Here is a 25,398-nt window from a genome sequence, read left to right on the forward strand (position 1 = left end):
GGGAGATGAACCATGAGAGACGATGGACTCTGAAAAACAAATTGAGGGTTCTAGAGGGGAGGGGGTGGGGGGATGGGTTAGCCTGGTGATGGGTATTAAAGAGGGCACGTTCTGCATGGAGCACTGGGTGTTATGCACAAACAATGAATCATGGAACACTACATCAAAAACTAATGATGTAATGTATGGTGATTAACATAACAATAAAAATTTTTAAAAAAAGAAACCAACTACTTAAAATAAAATACAGATCATACCACCTGCTTCAAAAGACATTAAGAAGAATGAAGAATTAATTTAAAATGCATTCATCATATCATGAATCAATGTAATCCACAGGTAAAGCCTACCTCTATTTTTGGTGACAGTTTTAGCATTAACTGTATTTCTTTGCTCTTAGCTTACAAAAATGTCATGCCTTTAATTCTTTCCTGGGGTGGACCTGTGAATAAGCTACCAAATGGTTTAAAGAAGGGTTAGCAGGAGGAAGACAGAGTAAAAGACACTAGTGGCTCATTTTGTAACACATTTTCAATACCTTCTGGGTGTGCCCAGCTATCTCAGAAGGCGTTACAAAATTCTGGAAAGAAAATAATTTTAAATTCTTTATTTATTTATTTTTTTATTATGTTATGTTAATCACCATACATTACATCATTAGTTTTTGATGTAGTGTTCCGTGATCCATTGTTTGCGTATAACACCCAGTGCTCCATTGATATGAGGAATTCTTAATCTCAGGAAACAAACTGAGGGTTGCTGGAGTGGTGCGGGGTGGGAGGGATGGGGTGGCTGGGTGATAAACCTTAAATTCTTTTTAATAAAATAATGCAGTGTGCTAATTTTCATGGGTCAGTAGCATGTAATTCAAATAAGTAAGTTAGGGGTCAGCAACTCCCTGAGCCTGGGTGAGAATAAAGAAGAGTTTACAGCAGGGGAGGGATCAAGTGTCAAATTAACAAAATTCTACTTAGATTTTTTTAAAAAAAGTATATTGAAGCCTTATACCTCAAGGGTTTTTTTTCTTGCAAGATTTTGCTTTGGTAGCTATTTTATTTGGCATAAGGCCAAGGTATCTAGTGTTTAGAATGAAGAATCCTCAATAACATTTTTCTTATAGGATAACATTCTCTTGTTTCGGAGCACAGGAAGTAAAAAAAACCCTGAAGTCTGACTTCACATTTTTCATCCCTAATACAAAAATACTCTCTTGAGAGTGCTAGATTGTTTAAATAAGACATGCCAAACCAGTATAATTACATGGATGTTATTTGTAACACTGACTGCACATTCCCTGTTCAAATGGTGCGGTGTGTGGGAGATTACAGATATATGGCCTATAAAGAGTTATAAATCTTTGTTTATATTATTAAATATTATGAGACATGCCCTGAGGATGACAGATCAATAATGGTCCTTGTGGTTTCCTGATGGAAGGCTGCAATTATTTTCTTCCATTACAACTTAAATGTAACCCAATTTTACTCATCTATCATCTTTATAATAGTAATAAAGAAACATCACTGTATGTTTATTTTTCTGCCTATTCCTATTATTCCTTGTTTGCATCTTGTTTTGATTTTGTTTTCATTCAGAATTGTTCTAATCACTTTGCTTTCTTCCTCTGATGGCTCTGAGTGGTGACCCTTTAACTTTGGCACTCCTTGAAACGGAGATGGAAAATTACTACTTTAAGTTTCCTTTATTTTGGGAAGTGGTTGGCTACTCTTTGAATTTGAGGATAAATGATATCTAAAAACAAGGAAGCTTGGTACAAACAACCTGTGAGGTTGACTTTTTCTAAAACTGCATTATCTGCAATCTCTTGAATGCACAGTATAATTTAAGTTACAGAGGCACAATATCTTACAGTGTTATGGGTAGTTAGAATGGAAGGTTGGGGAAAGAAGAACACCTTATACCTTCTGGCTTGACTAGGGTACAATTCTGTTTCAATTATCTTTCTCTCCAGCCCAAACCACCACCACTCCCCTCTCTCTCTCTTTTATTTATTTATTTTTTTTGAACTATTAAGTTTTAAGAAGGATTTACACAAATGAAGTATTATGGAGGTGGGTCACTCATAAGAGGTAGGGAGGTAAGTGAAAGACCTTCATGAGCAGTAGAATCAGAGTGTGCCTCTTCCAGAAAATTCAATAATTTAAATTTGTCTTTCTTCACATAAGTATTCCTTACAATAATAGTTGCTATTTATTATGTGCCAAGGACTAAGTTAGGGTCTTTTGTAAACATTATTGCACTTGTTCTCCCAATGCCCTGCATGGAGGGAAGATGCGTTCAGGGAGTTTAAATAAAGCTCTTGTGACCAGACAGGTATAAAATGGTGGAGTATACATCTGAACCCAGATCTCTTTGACTTCAGTCTTGTTCCTTTAGGCCATGCTGTCTCCCAAAGAGCTAAATTTATGGTCATCTTATTGTGCTAGGAACTTTATATATATTATCCCCAAATTTTACAAAACCCTATGAAGTAGGTTTTGTTGTGTTCGTGTTACAAATGAGGAGCCTGAGGCTCTAAGGGTCAAGTCATGCAGCAAAAGTCACACAACTGGTATGTAATAAGCTGCAACTTGCATCTAGGTATACTGGTACCAAACTGCATGTTTCTCCCCTTCAACTGATCAATCATTTGTCATTAAGATGTTGGTGAAAATATTTTTTTACTACAAGTCTACTCTTTTTTTTTTTTTTAATTCTTTCAAATACTTACATATAGAGCAAAACTTTTATATTGGAATTGCAAGAAAAAGTGTAATGTGATTAATTGTATTTTCTGGTTAGATGAGAGATATTTCAAGGAACCTTTTCCAAATTTCAATTCTGATTGAAAATCTCTCCAAAATGTATTAATCCACTTCTCTTAGTAAGTATAATTTAGGGAATAGGACCTTTACGATTTAGGGATTAAAAAATTTTTTAGTCAATATTGATCTCATTTGTAGGAAATTGGGCGAAGGTGTACTGATTCTGTTTTTTTCCTAGAATAATTGTCATGTTAGTAAATCCCTTATATGTATGATACTGTTGAAGAGTCCCATCAATGTGCTTAAAATGAACTGAATTTTGAAACTGTTTATCCCCACAGAGAAAGTGAGGGATATTTGGGGATTTACAAAGTCTCCATATTATGGGATAGTTTCTCAACTATTTTATTTTGAATAGTAATGTGCTGTTTAGGGAATATGCATTAGACTAAAACAACTTTAATCAAATACCAGTTTAGGATGTTTACAGAAGTCAAATGATGAATGAATAAAAAAAGGTGGTAAAGATATTTAAGACTAAAGATTTAGTAATTATTTGTGGGTATGTAATCTCATAATTCTAAGTGTTAGAAATCACTGTAAACGTATCCCTTAAGAATCACTTTCAAAAGCAACACAGAAAATGGTTATATTGTGAAGATCAAGAATTTATTTTTATTGAACTGATACAATCAACTCTAATATTACACGAATGGGTACTTGTGACTTAGGATAATTTTCTAGAAACAACATCAAAAGCAGAATCAAAAAGTTCTGAAACACACATAACTTAGATATGAAGATGATGTGCTCTGGAAACTATCAAATGACTCAAAAGAGATGATTTGATGTCATCAATATAAGAAGCAGTATACGAAGAGTCTGCATAGATGTGTGTCATAAAATGTGAGAGTGGGAAAAGCAACCAAATATGTGATCTGAAATAAGCAAATCAGGCCTACATACTGGCTTGACCCCTAGAATTTAAAAGACGCTCTTTCTTGGTACTCTCTCTGTCTGATCCTGTGACAGAAACCCTCTTTGTACATGGCAGAAGCTCAGACAGGGCCAGAAAACCCCTGCCATGGCTTTGCTTACACACTGGGACCAGGCAGAAGCCTCAGCAGAAAGTTACTGCTGCAGCTTTCTTTGTCTACAGAGCACACAACAGTCCCTCCATAAAGATCTGATGGATTAGAGATATTAATAACAAAACTACAATATGTGTTTATTCACCAAACTTTATGCCAAAACAAAAGCTCAGTTCCAAGAATTTGTTAAAAGTGTCACCTGATATCTTGCCAAGTAAAGTTGCCAAGACAAAATGGAGACATCTTATTGCTTAGTCTTTCCAAACAGGTTTGATTTTGTAAATCATTCTGTTTTGTGTGAGTAATGGCTCTCTCGGTGTCTTCATTTCAAGATGAAGCTAGGAAATGATTGTATGCTGATGGCTGAAACAATCTGAGGTCTTTTTGTGGACTGGTATATGAAAACTGAGAATGTGGGTAGTCTCATTCTCAGAAGAATTTTGATCTTTAGTAACCAGAGAAGATAAACAGGCAAATAAGTAGAAAAGGTTTGAAGGTATTTGTCTTTATGGAATGTGGCCAGTGCAAAAGTTGGCTTCCCTTGTAAGAAGACTATGTTGGCAAGCTCCATCTTGTTTTCCACAGGAATTTTTGTGATGGGAATGATAATGATTTCAGGTGCAGTTGGTGCATTTTGGGCATTTTTTTCCTGGGTGATAAAACTGACCTGAATTTCATTGGATAATCCTGCCTGCCTTTTTGTTTTCCTTGGAACACTAAAAGAGTGAAAGGGGTAGAAAAGTTCAAGTGTATTTGACAATTTCTAGAATTGATAAGTACTTTTACATCAGAGGGTGGAAATGTACAAAATAAAATAATGAAATAGGATTATCAATATACCCTCATAAGGTAAAGTCTCTTTTTAATTTTTAACAGAACATGATTTAAATAGCAAAGTCATGTGCTTTAAAGGCCCTGGAGGAACTCCTAATAGAATCTTTTTAAACTTGTGTTTCTGATGCAATTATTGGATACAAAAAAAGTGTTTTCTCTGGAATGCTATTAATGTTACATTTTTCCCCTAATTCCAGGTTTTTGAAAGTCCTTTTGTTTCCTTTCATTCTTTTGTATTTTCTAGTGAAGAAAAGAGGCAGCCTCAGGAGGAATTCTGTTGCTTCTTACAGAGTTTGCAACATGTATGACATGAATGCAGGGAGAAATAAGTCTTAGTTGGGATTTATGCATGTATATTATTTTTTATTCCTAGACTTTGGAGGGGAAAGGAGGGAAGTTATATCTTTAGTTCACTAAAACATGAATTCACTTTCTCAGAAGTATTTTTCTAGCTTTATAAAAAGTTATTTGGTGGGGCGCCTGGGTGGCTCAGTTGGTTAAGCATCTGACTCTTTTGATTTAAGCTCAGGTCATTATCTCAGGGTCATGAGACTGAGCCTCCTGTGGGGCTCTGCACTCAGAGGGGAGTCTACTTGAGATTCTCTCTTTCTCTCCCTCTTCCCCTGCTCACATGAGTTCTCTCTCTCTTTCTCAAATAAATAAATAAATAAATAAATAAATAAAATCTTAAAAAAACATTATTTGGAGCTTCCATTTGGGGAAGTATAGCAGATATTTCAGCAAAAGTGAACCAAATGTTTCTGAATTCATATGTTCTTGGTGCCTTTCAGCAAATTATATACTTTCATCAAGGATATGTTTAATGTCCTTCTGCTTACAATTACAGCCTTTATTACTGAGACTGAAAACTTCTAAAGTAGCGAGATGTGGTTTTCCAAAGTCAAACCATCTTTAGATGGTTTGTTCATTGTTCATCCAATTATGACCACTAGTGGTTGTTGTGTTAGGAGATATAGCCAGGTTCACATGCTCGAATGTGGCCAAACCAAGGGAGCCCAAGGCCACAATGTACTCCTGATTTGGTGCTCTTCCTCTAGCACCAAATGATCTGATGGCTAGTAAAAGAAATCCTCTGGGTATAGCTGGTAGCTTTTACTATATCTAAATCAAAGCAACAAAGAACGTCCCTAACATCTCCTGTGAAAATACCATCTCATGTAGGTATAAACAAGTATTGATCAAAATATTTGTATTTATAAATATCAAATACCAACCAGGTAAAAAGTACCTAACTAGAAGGTGGTAGACACATGTTTATTCAAGTAGAAAGTCCATGCAAGTTCCAAAGGAAGGATTTAGAAACAAAAGTTTCCTCTCTAGTTTTCTAAGTTATTCAGAGAAGTGTATTAGCTCATTTAAAAATATTTTATTTACCAACATTTTATTTACCAACATTACCAAGAGATTTTTTTGTTTGTTTTTAATTTTCTTTATATAATGCCCAAAATATAAACCATTCATTTATCAGTGAATGAATGGGGCCTCATAAGGAAAAAACCTTCAAAACCCACAAATTAACTTGAGCTTCTCATTCTAAATCCTGTAAAGATTGCATTGGGATCTCAATAATTGCATTTTATAGGAATTGCTGTTATATTAAGCTTTGTGTAAATCTGACCAGAACTATTAAAGCTTATATGAGAAATAAGTTTAATAATCTAAAGTGCTGACAAACATGTAAACCCAAACTGTAAAATACTTTTTCTTTTAGAACCACATTAACTTTTTCTCAAGCTATGATTTTATATTTAAATGAAGATTCAATATCTAAATTTTCTTGGAAAGAATATACAAATATTTTGGATAAAGATCATTTACCAAGCACCAAAAAGCCCTTGATGCTCTTTTCTAGACTGCTACTTATTCTGACTTATACCTCATAATTTATAAGTGGGAAATGTATATGACTTACCCTATTAAAGCAGTGTTCGTGGTTGGGTCCATAAAAATGTTGAAGACATCTCACATTGTTTTTGTTGACGATCTTGTTGAAGAATTCATTGACATATTTGATAGGGAATGCACAGACAGCAGAGCGATTCATTGGTTCAGCAGAATCTGGCTTGCTTTGTGCAAACACTCCATAGAGAATGTCATCATACAGGTTAGCACCTATTTGCTTAGCAAGGTGGGCCCCAGGCTTACTGACATATGCAGCTTGGAGAATATTAAATACTTCCTCCCTTGTGGATCTCTTTCTTCTTTTTTCTGTGAGAATACACTCCAGAGGCATTTCCATGTAGGAATGCAATCCAGAGTCTACAGAACAGAACCTGATTATTCTTGTGTGAAAAGTTTGAGCATCTAGAGTTTCTCGTTGCACTGTCAAAAAGTAAATAAAATGATTGCTTTCAAAGGCCTGGACATATTTAATAGGGTAGGAATCTCTGAACTCAGGTAGAACATCAATATAAGACTGGTCTGTCAAAAACTTGAAACCATCTTGCGTTTCCTTTAGCCTTCTCACTGATATCGAATGCAATGAATGATCTGGATGGTACGAGGAATTTATGGTATTGCCCACGAAGAAGTTGATGAACCGATCCTTTTCAGATATCAGGACTTTGGTTCCCAGGGCACTCACCACACAGTCAGGGCACTGGCCAGGCTCTTCGTCTGCCTGTGGGGAGTACATGCAATGAACTTCCGACTGTATGTCAGCAGTATTACTGGGTGGAAGGACATGTCGCTGGCAGGTCCCTCTGTGGACACTGCCACAGCTAATGAGTTGGTCATCATAGTATGTGTCAATAAGTAGAGCCATGTTGATGTTATCTTCCCAAACGCCACCTGATAAATTGGCTTTGTGGCTGCAGTCCTGACATGGGAAACAATCTGGGTGTTCCAGCACGGGCCCAGTCTTGTACTCAGCAACCTTCTGAAGATCTTTGTCATTTAAAACATAAATATAGTTAACTGCACCGAGGTAAATATGATGCTTGTGTAAAACAACATTCTGGATGGGTGTTTCTGCAGTGAAGTTGGGAAGCTGATACTTCATGTTCACATTCATCTCAGACTTTACCAGTGCCTCTTTGCACTCCCCATAGCTCTTCTGCACCAAGGTAAATAGAAGCACAAGGATGCCAGGTGCAAACACAGCAGGGCCCTTCATGGTGAGAAGCTTATCTGCCAAAACATGTTCAAGGCGAGAGCAGTTTAGTTGCCATTAGAAACAAAGAAGAAACTGAAAGAACCATACCAGTTGAACTATTAGAAACAAACCTTCCTAACTGGCATTTTTACATCAAGTGAAAACAAAAAACTCTAGCTGATTTCACATAAAGATGCATTGTGCAGATGGACATGACTCTACATAGTTTAATTTTGGAACTCAAGCCATGAACGAGTAATTTTAGAGAACCATTATGAGATGCAAACAATGTTCTGTATTAAAGACAATACAGCAACTAAGTTAGACTCATTTAGCAATGAAGTCAGAAACAGCAAATTTCTTTCTTAACCCCTTGCTGTTTTTTAATGTGGTTTAATAACTGTGGTAATGACTAGGTTGATATTTAAACTTTCTTAGTTAGTCAAGTAAAGGAACTGCGGTTCAGATTCATTTATTCTAGAAATCACAGCAGGCATTGTTTCCTTGGGAGCATGTAGAATTACTAGGCTAAATTTAGCTTCCTTTTGGAAGAAAACAATCATAAATTCTAGAAGCAATATGATCACATGCTGTTTATAGGATTTTGTGTGCAGAGGAAAGGTATGGTTATAATTTGGCTATAGTTGATCTATTGTTTTGGATAGACAAATGCTTAACTTAATGTAAGATGGCTGGAAACATAAACACAGCAATCTGAAAATATATAATATAAAATATAATGTTCAGGACTAAAGTCCTAGAATTATTTCTTAGGGAAAAACAACATGTTGTTCATTACCAAGCCAAAAGCTATTTAGTAAAGAAAACACATTATTTTAACATTCCATTGTATGCACATGGACAATATTTCTAACTAGTTATCATGAGTGCATTTGTTTTTCAGTTTCAAAAAACTTAAGGTACATGAGTTACAAACACTGTTAGTTCTACTTATTAAAGTTGTAGGCAGGGTGGTAGGTTAAAAAGGAGAGGCCTTAGAAGGAATAGAAACCAAACGGCTATTACTTTTTTCCTCCTTTTTTAGTGCATAATTCTGACAGGACAAAAGGAAACTTTAAAAAGTTACTAGGCATTATAGTAGGTCTACAAAGACTAACCCTAGGTCTACAACATCACAGCAGAATTCACTAACAACTAGTATGTACACAGCTCTGTGCTTGCACTATGGAAATGGGGTGTGGTACTTACCTTTCAGTGAACCTACACTGTGGTTGAGAGACAAAGCACATATGCAAGTAATCATAGTACACAGCATTATAATACCCTGCATAGCACAAACCAAGAGCTAAAAGCATCAAGAGAGGGAGACATGACTTATACTTAGAATTACTATGATAATAAAAAATAGGGACAAGTCTACTATGTTGTGAGGTCCAGGAAAGGAAGGACAATGTCTGTTTGGCTCATCACTCTTTCCCAAGTATCTGATATAGAGCCTAGAACACAGTAGGTGTTAAATAAATATATGTTGAATAAATAAGTGAATAAAAATCAGGCAATAAGTTCAAAGTTACAGAAAAGGTAAGTGTGGTAGCCAGAACTTGAATCCAAATCTTTTTGACTCCAAAGTCAAAGATAATTTTATTCTACCAAATTGATAGGAATTGCAGACATTATTTAAGGGCTAATAGAAAAGTCAAGGATTTTGAGCTGGAGAATCATATAATCAAGGTTTTCCTTTAGAAAGACTGATCTGGAGGCAAGGTGGCTGAGAGGAGGGTTTAGAACCTGGCAACAGGAAGACCAGGTGATAGGGTATTATTATAGTCCATAACCTTATTATCTATATGGGCCAGAATCAAGATGGTGTTCCCAAGAATAGAAAGGAAGGGATCAATGAGAGAATATTTGAATAAATATTGAATAAATAAAGATTTGACACCTAAATTGGTGGAGTACAAAAGAGAAGGCAAAGATGACTAGCAGTTATCTGGGAAAAAGGGGAATGATTTATAAAACTAGGGTAGTCAATAGGAGGAAGTTAGGCTAAAGACTGACAAATATGATAAGTTGGTTTTAAACATGTTGAGTTTCATGTATTATTGGGAAATGAGTGAAAACGTTCTACTATAGCGATGACTAGTAGGTTTTATATTGTTCATCAGGAAGCAGATGCCTGGAATAAGTGAGGAATAAGGATTCCAAGAAGACAGAGCATTTGTGCCAAGCAATAGAGGCAAATGACAAGAAGGATTCTGAGGAGAAGTCTGCCCTTACTAGGAAAGTGGCGTGATCAGTCTTAGGTGAGACAATATTTGTTTGGGGTGAGACAGTGGCAAGTGGAAGTATGAGTGCCATGTCTGTACGCGAAGAAATGACAATGTAGAACTCGGTCTTGGTAGAGTAATAGGGACTCGAGTTGGATTAGGAATAAACTTCGCATGTTATCTACACAGAGATAATGGTTAAAATCAAGAGTAAGTTCACGGAGGGACAAAGTGAAGGAAGAAAAAAGGTTGAATGAAGGAAATCTTGGGATTACTCATGTTGGAGAAACAAATTAAGGAGTCAAGGGAGGTAAGTTCAGTGAGGTGCCAAGACAACCAATGTTGTACTGTGTCACAGAAGCCAAGTGAGGGGCTTGAGAAGGAGGACATGGGCCACATGGAAGCTCTTTGCTGACTTTCAAGAGAGTAATCTCAGTAGATTCAGTAGTTGTATCGAATACTAAATTGCAAGAGAATGTCTGGTAAGGAAGTAGAATGTTTGTCAAAGGAAGGGCAAGCAAATCAGGGTCAAGAAGAGTTTATTCTTTTTTCAAAAGTTTATTCTTTTTTTAAAAAAAATATTTTATTTATTTTTTTGTCAGAAAGAGAGAGAGAGAGAGCACAAGCAGGGGAAGCAACAGGCAGAGGGAGAAGCAGGCTCCCCGCTGAGCAAGGAGCCCAACGTGGGACTTGATCCCAGGACCCTGGGATCATGACCTGAGCAGAAGGCAGACGCTTACCAACTAAGCTACCCAGGCATCCCTCAAAAGTTTATTCTTAAATTGTAGGAAAGACGTGCTTATTTGTAGATATTTCTCCCACTAACATTTGCTGGGTATCTACTAAGGGCCAGGCATGGTGGTAGGTTCTGGGAGTACAGAGGTATGGTGTGTTTCTCTAGGAAGCTCAGAGTCACTTGATGGAGGATTGACAGACAGTTATGAGAATGCATAAAAAGGGCAGCCAACCACATTGGAAATGATGCTAGAGCTGAGTCTTGAAGGAGGAGGAGGATGAAGGGAAATTCCTTCACAGCAGTTTGTAAAAAGATATAGAGGCAGGCACAGCAGTTTGTAAAAAAGATATAGAGGCAGGAAAGAACATATGGCATGGTCAGAAGAACTGCAAGTAGTTGAGCCCAGAGAAGTGGGGAAACCAAGGAAAGCAAATGGGGGAGATAAAACTTATTGGAGCAGTATCCCAAAAGAGTAAAAAGAGGCATTTTCAAGAGCCTAGAACATAAGAAATATCATTTTCTGAGATAGCAGGTGAGGATAAGTAAGATGAAGTACAGAGACACTGGACTTCAAGGCATATGGTCTCAATATTATAAAAATAAATTAGGGTATATGAACATCACTGAAAGTAATAGTTACAGAAGAGGTATTAGGATCTTCAGAGTAGAGAAAGAGGTTTAGAATAGCTACAATAAATCATGCAAAAAGAGGTCAGCAAGAAATGAAAAGGATTACTTAATAGGTCTGAGGGTTCCTTTAAGAAGCACAATGTGTTGTGACTTTCTCTTCACATAGAAAGTGGGCAAAGCAAAGTGTGTCATTAAGGTGAAGAATTAGAAGAGGTATAAGCCATATAATAATAAAAATAACAGTAACATGTACTGAATGCTTACCATGTATGTGCCAGGCATTCTGCTAAACCCTCTGATTTACTCTTTATAAACACTCTTTGAAGTAGAAAGTGTTATTATTCTCTTCTTCTAGCCCCGCATCAGGCTCTCTGCTCGGTGGAGAGCCTGCTTCTTCCTCTGCCTCTCACCCCGCTCATGCTTACTCTCTCCATCTCTCTCTCTCTCTCTCCAATAAATAAATAAAATCTTAAAAAAAAAAGAAAATTTTTGCCCATGGTGGGGGGAATGACAAGGAGTAGAAGAAAAGAAGGGTTTAAGACAAGCTGTACTATTAGAGGACAAAAACAAATTCCAAATAAACTGCATATATGTATTTAAAACTTCTAGAATATATTATGGGGAAAAATTAAATGAACTTCTCAATATGATATTAGTGTGTCTTCTAAAATTTGGAACATTAGCCTACTACATAATTTGTCACTGTATTTTCTTTAGGAAAAGTAATACAGGAAGAAAATAAATGAACCATTACTGCCAAAAGAAAAAAAAGCATTACAACCAATTTGCATCTTAGTTGATATCCATTAATGCAATGTAGAGGGTGAATGACTTTTTTTCTTTTAGGCTTTTTGAAGGAGCCTTTAAAATGATCTTTTTTTTTTTTTTTTTAAATCCGAGCTATTACATTATGTTTTAAAAATAAGGTTCGTATCTTAAAGTTGGTATATAAGTTATTCACAGTACTAATTCTCAATTAACTAAGAATCCAAGAAAATGCACAAATATACTAATGGGCTTTTTTGTTATCTCACTTGATGAGATGGCAAGTCATAAGAAAACCAGGAGGGAAAAAGGATATTTTTTCTGTTTAAGGAAAAAACATTGCAGAATACCCCTGGAGTTTGTTAACCCAGTCTCCCTCATCTTCTTTACATTCTCTTTTTTTTTTTTTTTTAAAGATTTTATTTATTTATTTGAGACAGAGAGAATGAGAGACAGAGAACATGAGAGGGAGGAGGGTCAGAGGGAGAAGCAGACTCCCCGCCAAGTAGGGAGCCCGATGCGGGACTCGATCCTGGGACTCCAGGATCATGACCTGAGCCGAAGGCAGTCGCTTAACCAACTGAGCCACCCAGGCGCCCTTCTTTACATTCTCTTGATAGCAAACAGTGATGGCACTTTTCAAACTGAGAAATCAAAGAAAGGTTAATTTTTTTAAATTAAAGCAAAAAAAAAAAATAGGACTAGAGCCCATTGTCAACAACAGGATTTTTAATTAAAATACAGGTTTCTGTTTAATCCTCAGATAATGAGAAAATGTAAACATCCCATTTCCTTGATCATTTCAATTAATTAAGTCTCCTCCCCATTAACAAAGGTGTGTATTGGTCAGACTAGATCTTCTCCAGGAAATACCTGTCTTTCATAAGGAAAGGAGGGAAACCTTTTGGAAGTATTTGTTGCTGAGCGATATAGCCTGATGACACTGCTGGCTAAATAAGGGACAGCTAAGTGTTCAAGTGCACAGGCTCTGGAGACAGCCTGCAAGGTTTAAATCCATTTGCTGTCTGTGTGCCCCTTGGGCAAATAACTTCTCTGAGCCTCCATTTTCTCATCTGAGATATGGGAATGATTATAATACCTACCTCACTTGTGATGGTTACTCTGATGGCTCAATGAGTTAGGGCATGTAAGTCACTAAGAGCAGTGTTTGACATGTAGTAGGTCAATGAATGTTCTCTATTATTATTGCTTTTTCATATACTCAAATATTTTTTGAGCATCTACTATGTTCCAGATAGTGTGTAGGGTGCTGATGACACAAAAATGAATAAAATGCTTTACAACTGTCCATGAGATCTCAGACTAGTAAGGAAGACAGACAAATAGACCACAGTTTAAACTCAATGTGGAAAGGTCTATGGGAGTCTTTGAAGGGGAGCTTAACCAGGGTAGGGGAGTCAGGCAGGCATCAATCAATTATGATCCCTTTCTCATAAGGCACTCACACCCTGAGGTGTAGCATGGGGGAGAACTTGAGTTTTAGTTGTGGCAGTGCAGCTGAATAGTTGTATGACCCAAAGCCAGTCACCCAACTTCTTTGGCCTCAGCTGCTTTCTTATTTGTAAAATGATAGTGTTGATCTAGTCATGTGCTGGAGCTCTGTGGCTCATGACGGCCTATTGCGTGCATCTTTCCAATGTGAGTTCAGTGACCTTACCTTGGAAGTTTGAAATAGGCCATGGCTGGAGTATTTACATCACAGAAACTGGCAAACATTACAAATCAGGACTTTTTTTTCCTCCCCTGAAAGGATGATGATTAAATATTTAAAAGCACACTCCTAGGCTGAACTAATGACTTCCAAAGTTATTTTCTAACTATAATAATTTTCAACTCTGAGATTGTTTTTCTACAATTACATTTTATTTCAATGCCATTGTGTTGGCATATATTGCTTTTTCTATCTATTTAATCTGCCAGATCGGGATGTGTGAGCAATTTTAATATTTATATTGGTAGTAACTCCCGAAATACTTTCACTTTTCATATATTTTTGTCTTGATACAGTTATTCCTGTGATATGCCTGGATCAGGCTTTCAATATAGAATGTCTTTTTTACTGTTTCTGTTTTTTCTTTCTTTCTGAAATAGTGCTGGCCATTTAGCCAGCTTTGTGCTCCTTACTAAAAGGAACACGTAAAGATGATTCAAACAGATTGACTAATTCATTCTCTTAAAATGTTGTACACATAGCAGGTGAAACTGAATCATCCATAAAACATTTCTTTATTTCTTTTCAGTTGGTAGTTGGGATAATTTCATTGGCAAAACATTTCCTGGGAGTAATTATCTGAATGGCACCTTGGCCATCAAACAATTGGTATTTAGGAGCATTTCCTTTAAAGAGGATTGTTCTGTTAGCTAGGTAGATCAGCTCAGCCTAAACTTCAGACCAGCTACTCCACTCTGTCTGCCATCTATCTGCCATTAGTTTTTTTACTAAACTAGCTTACATGGGTTTTTCATTCCCCAGAAATATATTTAATTCCCTAAGAATTTATTGAGTAGCCACCTCTGCCTATCACCCCTACTACTGTTGTCATTATTGTTCTCCTCATCAATAAAAACCTATCACAAAGCACTTGTGTGTTATATTCAAGCACTGATTCCTCAGGAAAAAACACCACAGGTGTAATGGGATATATTTGTAAGAGAGACTTTCTAGAGTTTGACAGGGGTAACTTTGCTTTCTTTAGGAACTGATTTTCTTAGAAATCATAATACTTTACAATTATATAGATAGCACTACATAGTATACAAAGTACTGTCTATTATATCCTCACCTTTAATCTGCATAGTTATCTTATAAAGTGAGCATTATTCCCTTTCAGATGATGAAACTGAGATTCAAAGAAGATAAAATATTATCTAAAATGTACTAAATGTGCAATATAGTTCTTGTGAGTGTATTTCTAATGCTTTTTTTTTTTTTTAAGATTTTATTTATTTATTTGACAGAGAGAGAGATAGTGAGAGCAGGAACACAAGCAGGGGGAGTGGGAGAGGGAGAAGCAGGCTTCCTGCCGAGCAGAGAGCCCGATGTGGGACTCGATCCCAGGACCCTGGGACCATGACCTGAGCCGAAGGCAGACGCTTAACGACTGAGCCACCCAGGCGCCCTATTTCTAATGCTTTTTAAAAAAATGTATCATGCTCACTTCAGCTATTTTAAATTATTTGCATTTCCTAAAAATGATTTTTATTCAAAAGGTGTAATATTTTAGTAAACATTTGTTTTAACCTACCTACTTTATTTTTATTTATTTTTTAAAGATTTTTTAATTTTATTTATTTATTTGACAGAGAGAGACACAGCAAGAGAGGGAACACAAGCAGGGGGAGTGGGAGAGGGAGAAGCAGGCTTCCCGTGGAGCAGGGAGCCTGATGCGGGGCTCGATCCCAGGACCCCGGGATCACGACCTGAGCCAAATGCAGACGCCCAACGACTGAGCCACCTACGTGCCCCATAACCTACCTAACTACTTTAACTCTCACTGTCTCTACTACTGGCAACTCTTTTGAAAACTCTCCCTCCTCTCTAATGGGGCTGCCATCATATGGCTTACCTCCCTTACCACAAGGTGAGCTTGCAAACCAAGCTGGCCTTTCAGTGAACTTTTCTTTTGATGCAGAGCTTAGTCGGGATAAGCATGTGACCAAATCAAGACCAGAGTCTTTTTGAGATTTAATATAAATACTGGGAAAGGACCTCTCTCTTTGAAAGATCACAAGTACTAAAGATGATGTTAATTTAGAGTGTCTGATGCCCAACTTTGCCAGTATGTGGAGAAAGCCTCCCTGAACACAAAACTGACCCAAAGGGCAGGAGAACCCAGACACAGAGGAAGGGAGGTTCTCCATGTTGCTGTTTGAACATCTGTACCCACCATGTCTTAAGCTAATAGGAACCAGTAAAATCTTTCCTCCTTCCTTTCTCTTTTTTTTTCATCAGCAGTTTCATTGTGATTCTTTTATTCCTTGCTCCTGAAAAAGTCCTGACCAAATAATGTCCATCTGGAGATACTACAAACCTGTGAGTTCAAACAAAAGGTCAAGTGAATAAAAGCAATTTTAAGTAAAATATTCAAGTAATTAGTACAAAGAGCAAAGATGGTTCCCTTATTTACTTGAATAATTACTTTAAATATTTCATTTTGCATTTGGAAATACATCTATTAGTTAAAATTTCTGACGTGGTATACTAGTTTTTTCCTGCCATATAATTTCAATTTTTTTTTTACAATAGTACATAACATAATCTCAAGACAGAAATAATGTATCTAAGTGAAGAGGCAAGATATAAAAAGCGGAAAAAATTTCAATCCTGCTTTTAAGTATATAAAACGGATTTATGATGATGGAAAATGGCTGAGGCCCCATATTAAGGAAATTGCAGCCATAAAAAACAGTCATAGTTAAATCTCCAGGAGGACTTGCCAGAGTGAAATCCTGAGAAAAATTCTTAGCCCTCTCTACACTTACATTATTTCTATTAACTGTAAAAGTAGGACCAGAAAAGCAAAGTTAAGGAAAGAAGATTCTAATAGGAGATTCCTGATGACAATTTTAATACTGTATTTATAAACATTCACTGTTTATGAAGAATCATATTATCTCACACAATATTTAATCAAATATTTGTGAGCATCCATTGCATATCATGCCCTTATCTAGATACTGAGATTTCCTACTCTCAGAAAAGTATATAGTCTGTGGATTTGAAGACAGCAAGATAAATGCTAAAAATCTGAGGGTTTAACCTAAATTGAAAAGTGAAAGGATCTACTGGGCTGTCGAGAAAACAAATTTTAAAACATGCTTCGTTGAACATTTGATTCTTATGCCTAAAGATTTAATAGTGTTACGATCATTAAAAAAGTCTAAACTGACTTTAGAAAGATAAAACAATATGCCACGTCAAAAATCCTATCTAATGTAGCCAGATACTACATTGACAATGATTAATTTTCTTTTCTTTCTTTTTTTTTTTTTTTTGGAGAGGGAGAGAGAGGGGGGGGGTGGAGGGAGGGGCAGAGGGAAAGGAAGAAAGAGAATCCCAAGTAGGCTCCATGCCCAGTGCAGAGCCGGACATGGGACACAATCCCACAACCTTGAGATCATGACCTGAGCTGAAATCAAGAGCTGGACACTTAACCAACTGAGCCACCCAGGTGCCCCTACTTTGACAATGATTTCTAACAGTAAGTTAGGAGGACAGAAGAAATCTTGAGGATTTTTCAGCCATCCAACTGCTTTCATGTGACCTCATTTAAATGATCTAAATACTCATAAGTAAGTCCTATGTCTAATATTTACAGATAAGTTTGCTTGATAACATTCTTCCCAATAGCTCACAAAACCTTCTAGAGAAGAGGTGAGGTGTAGTGGAGAGAGTATTGGGCTTTGTTATAAGATGGACTTTGATGTGATGTAAATCTGGGCTTAACCATTTACATATCTTATGACTAAAGTGTCATAACGTGTCAGTTTCCTTATCTAAAACATGGGGATAATGGTATACGTCTTGTGGGTTGCCCATGAGGGTTAGGGATAAATCATGAGACACTGGCATTCAATCATGGACAGAATACACTGGCATTCAATAAATATAGCTACCATGCTTATCCTAAGTTGTGTTTTAGCCAGTTTTTGCATGCCTTCGTCAAAAATCAGGAACTTGGCACAGTCCGCTGGTGAGCCCACTCCAAATACTTGGTGACTGTGTCATCACCATAATACTCTCAGTTTAAATATTGTTATTTCTTATTTTTCCACCCTTTGGCCATTGTGGTTTTCCTCTAAACCTGTCTCAAGTTCTTAAAGTCCTTAAGTTGTCCTCCAAGGCAAAGGCCATGGTAAGGGCCTTCCATGCTAAGGAAGAACAACAAAAAAGGTACCCTTACTTTACCACTTTATCTTTTTATTTTATTTTATTTTTTAAAGATTTTATTTATTTATTTAAGAGAGAGAATGAGAGAGAGAGACCATGAGAGGGGGAGGATCAGAGGGAGAAGCAGACTCCCCGCTGAGCAGGGAGCCTGATGTGGGACTCGATCCCGGGACTCGATCCCGGGACTCCAGGATCATGACCTGAGCCGAAGGCAGTCGCTTAACCAACTGAGACACCCAGGCGCCCCTCTTTACCACTTTAAAGAAGAGCAAACCCACACCCCCACTTAAGTTTAGCAAATAAAGATATAGGATTCCCAGCTGAATTTGAATCTCAGATAAATAATGACTAATTTTTTTAGTATAAATATGTCCCATGAATATATTTTATGTGACAATCCTAGTTGCAAGCAAATGAAGAAAAATAAGTGAACAATTACCCTTTTTACTAACAGAACTCAGATTGAAAAGATTTTGGCCATATTTATCTATTGGTGTAGAACAATATTTTTAAGGTTTTTGTAGCACATGTTGCAAAACTGCATATGATTATTTTTGTTATTTTTGTGTTGTTGTGGTGTGTCTAAAACATGCTGTTTTCAAAGTGATTACCAGAGTAAACTGTTCCTAACAGGTGATTTTAAATATCATGTGAAGGTGTAACTATGTGAAAGGGAGTAAAAATCCTTTTTTTTTTTTAACTAAAAATCAAGGAAAATTATGTGTGCTTGTGGAGAAAAGTTACACTGTGTATGGCAGCCTGTCACTGACATGAAATTTCTAAAAAAAAAAGTATCCTTAGATTGTATACTTTATTTATAATAAACGAGCTTATTAAAAATTCACATATGGGGCACCTGGGTGGCTCAGTCGTTAAGCGTCTGCCTTCAGCTAGGGTCATGATCCCAGGGTTCTGGGATCGAGCCCCGCACTGGGCTCCCTGCTCAGCAGGAGGCCTGCTTCTCCTTCTCCCACTCCCCCTGCTTGTGTTCCTGCTCTTGCTATCTCTCTCTGTCAAATAAATAAATAAAACCTTAAAAAAAAATTCACGTATAGGTGGCTATAGGAGAAAAGAAGTTAAACTAAACATGGTGCAAGAATAATTTTCATGTGTTATAATTAATGTTTTAGGGGCTCCTTTAAACACTGATGCTTGATTATTATACAAATGTTATTTCTTTGAAAGAGACCTAAATAGTGCTTTTATTCAGATTCTTATCCAATATTGCATCCTTTCTTCTTCCAAAAATCATTTTAAAAGTTGAAAATGATTGTATTGTAGCATCAGAAAAAGCCAACTGTGCATTTTCTAGTTGTAACATATGACTGAGACCATTATCTGACTCTGATCTGGTAAGAATAAAGATCAAAAGAATAGAATTTCATTATATTCTCAAGATTATCCTTCATATATTCGTAATCTGTTAGTAAACATCTTTGTCCTTTTAAGAATTGCTGAAAGTATTCAAGTTCTGGGAAAGAAGAACAAATGGACATTTGTTTTAACATTGTACATATTGCAAAAAGTCCTGTTGAGAAAATACATTGAACTGTCAGAGTCCTGAATGATTGGACAGGCTTTTGTCCCATTAATAAGTTGTAGGTCGGACAAGAATGTTTCATTGCCCTTGAATATGTGAACACTGAAATTTCACTGTTAAGAAAGTGCTAAGATGCTTGAAATCCTATAAAAGTAGTTAAAAATAATTTTCAGCCTAATGGATAAGTGTAATTTTATAGTCCAGATTGTGCAGAAGTGCTACCAGGTTTTCTTCAATTAATCCAGGAACAGTGAATAACATGAAACTACAAATCATGTATGAGAAACATCATCCTAAGTATGTAAGTTAAAATAAAATAAGCTTAGCAACTTTTTCCAGTCATATTCAAACACAGGGTTGGAATAGGATAAACCTGACTGAACAGTCAGAATGTGAAGCATTGAAGGGAGACAAGTTAGAGAGGAAGCTGGTACATTACTCATTAATGAATCAGACATTTCCCTCCCTTAGTGTTTGAAAAATGTCCTCAGCACAAGGCATGGTAAATTCCAAATTGGGGGGAGCTGTGCTCAGAATTGGGACTATATAACTGATCAATCTCTCTGGTGTTATGTAAAGCAGAAATCAAATACTTGTGTGAAATGGTGGTGGTGAGTGGACCCCATTTCTGTCCTGGTAGCTGTCATGTAAAGACAAACCAGTATCCATGGAAAGAGAGAGAAGGGTAGAGACACAGGGGTGCTAAAGGCCAGGCCCTAACCCCCAAATAGGAGTTAAATCCATGTGAGGTGGGCATTACCCTATAACTCTATTTTCACTTAGTTCTTAGGGTAGGTTTGAGAACCTCCTTGGAAATCAGAGTTAGCAAGTAGATTCTCTGCCAGGGGAATGAACTAGGGAGTTTCTCAAGGTAAATTTTGTCAGTATGTAACATTTTCTTTTTCAGGAAAAGTAGAAAAAACTTCTAGAAATCATAAAAAAACTGTGAATGGAAGGAATAGCCAAACCTAGTCATATTTTACATAGATGTGGATCCCTTGGGTAAACATAATGCAATTCTAACAGTTGGGAGAAAAAAATAAAAACATATCACTATATTGAGATCAATATATAATCAGAGAATAAAAGAACTAAACAAAACTTTCTATAAAAAATATTTTCAAAGGGACAGAGAATGCCAAGAAAAAGCTATCCTTGTTAAAAAAAAACAGAACAGTACAGGGGCACCTGGGTGGCTCAGTTGGTTAAGCGTCTGCTTTCAGCTCAGGTTATGATCTCAGGGTCCTGGGATCCGCTCAGTGGAGAGCCTGCTTTTCCCTCTCTCTGCCCCTCCCTCCTCTTGTGCTCACTCAGTCTCTCTCTCTCAAATAAATCAATAAAATCTTAAAAAAATAGAACAGTACAGGAAAATAAGTACATATACAAAATCCAATTTCTAAAACTCAGTAAACACTTTGGATCCTTGAAAAATCAATAAACCAAAAGGTTAGGACAACTTAAAGACAACTGTGCTCAGGACTGCACTTATATAACTGATCAATTCAAGGAAAAATAATCCAAGGCAGTTGTGTGTGTTTATGTAGAGGGTATGTGTGTTTGATGGAGAGAGAAACAGAAAGAGAACAGACAGGGCAAGACATTAAAAAAACCAAAAACTTTTCAACCATATCGGTGTTGCTTACTGACTGGCAGTCCCAGCCTCCCGCCCCACTGTGCTACGAAGTGCTATAAAGACAGGTGCACATTGCTGAAGGAACAGAGAAAGAAGAATAGCTAATTGTGGCAGAGAAAGGCAGGGCCAAGGAGTATGCTAGCGTGGAGGTATTACTTGGGCCAGGTTTTGCAGGTTAAGTTGGAGTTGCTTAGGCATAGTAAAAACAGGGGACAGTCAGGACACACAGCTAGGCACCTCAGGGAGAATGTGCAGGCTGTTTAGGAAGCTGTAACTGGCGTAGAGACTATGTGGGTTGGGCTGGGTATGGATGAAAATGGAAGATTAGGCTGGGGCCACATCATAGAAAGCCTTATACATCATGTTGAGGGATCTATAGTTTATCTGTAGTGAAGTCACTGGGAGGTTTTAAGCAGGAGATGGAAACGAGCATAGTACTTTTAACTATGTATTAGAAAATTTTGGTCACAGTGTGGTGAATGGACTGAAGTGGAAAGAAGCTAGAGGCCAGAAGACATGACAGAAGGTCATTGCATCTGTCCAGGCAATAGAAGATGAAGATTAATAAGAGTGAAGACTCCCCGATCTATATCTTCATCTTTATTTCCAGAGAGTCCAGAAATCCATCTCTCAAGCATCAGTTTTGTATGTCCAACAGCTACGTAAGACTAAATCTGACAAATATTAATTGAGGTCTTAATATATGGGAGGTGCTTGGGAGTGAGGGTACATCAGTAAACAAAATGAACACTCCTGCTCTTGTGGAACTTACTTTCTAGCAGTTAGATCCAGACAACAAATTATACAGGTGGTGTGTTACATGTTGATGAGTGTTACTGGCAAAAAAAAGAGAGAGAGAGAGAGAAAGAAAGTAGGGTTAGAGGATCAGGAGCACATAGAAGGAAGGTGGTGGGAGAGGTTTGTAGCTTTGAAAAATTGGGAAGCCGGCTTTTAGGGAAAGAGTTGAAGGAGGAGAGGACTTAGCCATCTGAGACATGAAAGATTTCTTTTTTTCTTGCAGAGGCAAGAGGGACCTAACTGAAAGCATGCCTGGTGTGTCTGAGGCACAGCAAAGGCCAATAAGCCTGGACCCTGGTCCAGGAGATGAGATAAGATCAGAGAAGACAAAGAATCAGTCCATATAGGGCCTTGTAGGTCACTGTCAGACTTGGGCTTTTACTGGAGTGAAATGAGGAGCCGTTGGAGGGTGTTGAGCATGGGAGTGAATATATTTGAATGGAATCACCTTGACTGTGTGTGGAAGAAGACTGGTGGTGGCAGGGGAATGGGATAGGGTAAAAATGGAGAAGTGAGATCGGTTAGGAGGCTGCTGCAGTAGTCCAGGTGAGTGATGGCGGTGGTTTGGGCTAGAAAAGATAGTGTGCTAAGAGGTAGTTGAATTCTGGTTATATTTGAGACAGAGCTATGAGGATTTGCTAATGGATTTGGAGATGAGGTGTGTGAGAAAAAAGCAGTCATGAATACTCCAAATATTTTGGCTTTTGTAACAGAGAAAATGATTTTGCCAGTTACTGACATAGAGAAGCTGGTAGGTAGAGCAAGTTTGGCAGGAATGTGTGATGATCAGGGCAGGTAGTTCTGTTCATGTTTGAGATACTTTTTAGGCATCCAATTGGAGATGTTGAGTATGCAGTTATCCAACTGAGTTCTTGATTTAAGGAGAAAGGTCTGCACTAGAAATTTAAATTGGAAAGTTGTCTGCACATTGATGGTATGAAAAGCTATGAAATAGGATGAGACCACCAAGGAAAGGAGAATGCAGAGGAGGCCTGTGTGCCAGGGCACACCAAAGCTGAGAAGAAGAAGGCAAATGAGACAAACAGTCAGATGTCCTTCTGACACCTCATTTACTCCCATGAAAACTTGTTCTACCACTTCATATCCTATCTCAATGCCTAATATTTCTCACTTTTCCAGGGCATCATTCTTGACTCCTACCTATAGGTGTTTTAAATATGTCCATCTGCTTCCATTCCCACTGCCACCCATAGTTGAGGGCAGTGTCACTTCTTGCCTGGATTAGGACAATAGCTTCCTACCTGGTATTCCGACTCCATTTTTGCTCCTGATCATCCATTCCCCAATGTACTGAAGATATCTTTCTAAAATGACAATGTGATTATGTTACTTTGCTCTTTAAAAATAGTTCAACTCCTTAGCACAGCTTAAAAGCCATGCATGATTTGGCCTCTGCCTAACTCTCCAGCCTTGCCTCTTGCCATTGTCCCCCTAGAAATCTAGGCTCTAGCTACCCTGCCCTTCTTCAGGTTGCTGAAGCAAGCCATGTGCTCTCCTGTTCTGGGTCTCAGCACACATGGGTCCCTTTATGGAATACTCTTGTCCTCACCTTCACCTGGTTAACTTATTCTCTCCTCAAGTCTTATCATAGGTGACACTTCTTTCAGGAAGCCTTCTCTGATACCTCTCTCACCCTCTAGGAATGGATTAGAAACTGTTCCACATGCTCACATATCAGACCTGCCTTCTCTTTAATTAGACTTTATTATGTTGTGTTGTAATTTACTTATCTGTATCTCCCACTAGACTGAAAGATCCATTTTTAGCCCTTAGCATAGTGCCATTACATAGCACTTGGCAAGGATTTGTTGAAGAATGGGTAATGAAATGAATTAATAAAGAATGACCCTGAACAAAGACTCTGGCAGTACGGATATGATAGGGAAAAAAGACTAGCTTAGAAAGATATTAAAGAGAAAAAAATTATGTGACAATGATCCAACATGGATTTTGATCATAGGGGAAGACTAAGAAGTCAGGTATGTCTAAAAAATGTCTACCTTGGGTGTCATAAACAAAGGTAAGGTAAACAGGTAGAGAAAAGTTTTGGGGCAAAAAAAAAATAGTTCAATTAATAACTCTGAGGTATCTGTTGGTCATTCAAGTGGAAGTGTCCATAAGGTAGTTAACAACATGGGCATGGTGCTCTAGAGCAGAGGGAGTTAGAGCAGTTGTAAACCTCTGGCCCATCAGCGTAGTTGAAGTCATGGAGGTAAGTGAGATCACCTATGTGCATGTTCAGTATGTAGAAAGAAGGAATTTAAACTTTAGTTGTAAAGTTCAAATCTAAACTTTAAATGTAAAAAGGAAAGTCTGGTATTTCAGAAGCAAGAAATTTCAAAAAGAAGGAGCAATATGTATGGTGTCAAATCTCACAGAGGGGTCAAGTGGGATAAAAACAAAATTGTCCATCGGATTTGGCAATGAGGAGGTTGCTGGTTATTAGAGTGAAGGCATCTTCTTGGTAGTTGGGAACAGACTGCTTGAGCGTAATGAATTAAAGAATGAATGAGAGTAGAGACAATGAGTAAGAAATTATTTTCAAGAATTCTAAATTTATTTAAAGGGTAAGGCAGAAGCAGGAGTGAATACTTAAGGTAATTGTATCAGAATATCTGCATATGTGCTTTTTTGCTTGAAGCAGCATTGAGTAAGGACTGAATGAAAAAAGTGAGGGAGATTTTAAAAGATGGGAGGGATTGGTGGGGAGGGAAAAATGGAGCAAGGTGCTCCAAGATGTCGGGGAAGAATGGAATCAAGACCATAGGTTGAAGAGACTATTTTATCATTTGAGACAAAAAGGAGGGAGGTAAAAACAGGTGACATGGAAACTGTCTGGGCTTCTGTTTATTCTCTAAACTATAAAGGGAGATATTATATGGAGAATAAAGGAAATCAAAGAGATTTCAATAGCTTAAGAAAATGGTGGAAGTTTGGAATCATTGTGGGAATGAGGAAAATGAGAAATGACCAAAACAAAAGTTTGCTTGAGGTGATACTCATCCTAATACACAATGCTGATTCCAATGGAGTGTCCAAGCAGTCAGCAAGGTAGATTTGGGAATTAAATGGTTCCATAATCATGACCTTGGTAGTGAATTCCTTGTAATGTTTATATAACTCATCAGATCTATGGGCCTTTATTAAAGGGCAATGCCAACATTTGATTATTTTTATTTCAAAACAAATTTTATTGAAATCTGCAAGGAATAATTTCAGGGAAAAGAAAAACATACTGAAATAGTTACTCTGCTCTCTTTTCAATAAAACCAACAATCTGAAGATGTTAAAGAAACGAATCAGATATAATGATCATCTAACTCTAAAATTA

The 25,398-nt window shown here is 37.3% G+C and overlaps 1 protein-coding gene across 2 annotated transcripts in view; it reads right to left on the reverse strand.

Annotated features, from left to right (window-relative positions):
- Nucleotides 1-25,398, reverse strand: part of MET (MET proto-oncogene, receptor tyrosine kinase) — a 115,516-nt gene that overhangs the window by 77,873 nt on the left and 12,245 nt on the right. For both annotated transcript variants that reach the window (XM_081800206.1, XM_081800205.1), the window contains exon 2: nt 6,624-7,840. In XM_081800206.1, the coding sequence (XP_081656332.1) occupies nt 6,624-7,826 (1,203 nt within the window). In that variant the 5' untranslated portion in view covers nt 7,827-7,840. The remainder of the gene's footprint in view (nt 1-6,623; nt 7,841-25,398) is intronic.

Source organism: Leptonychotes weddellii, chromosome 12 (genome assembly GCF_054177405.1).
Source record: "Leptonychotes weddellii isolate Sample4059 chromosome 12, ASM5417740v2, whole genome shotgun sequence".
In the NCBI taxonomy this organism is placed as follows: Eukaryota; Metazoa; Chordata; class Mammalia; order Carnivora; family Phocidae; genus Leptonychotes; species Leptonychotes weddellii.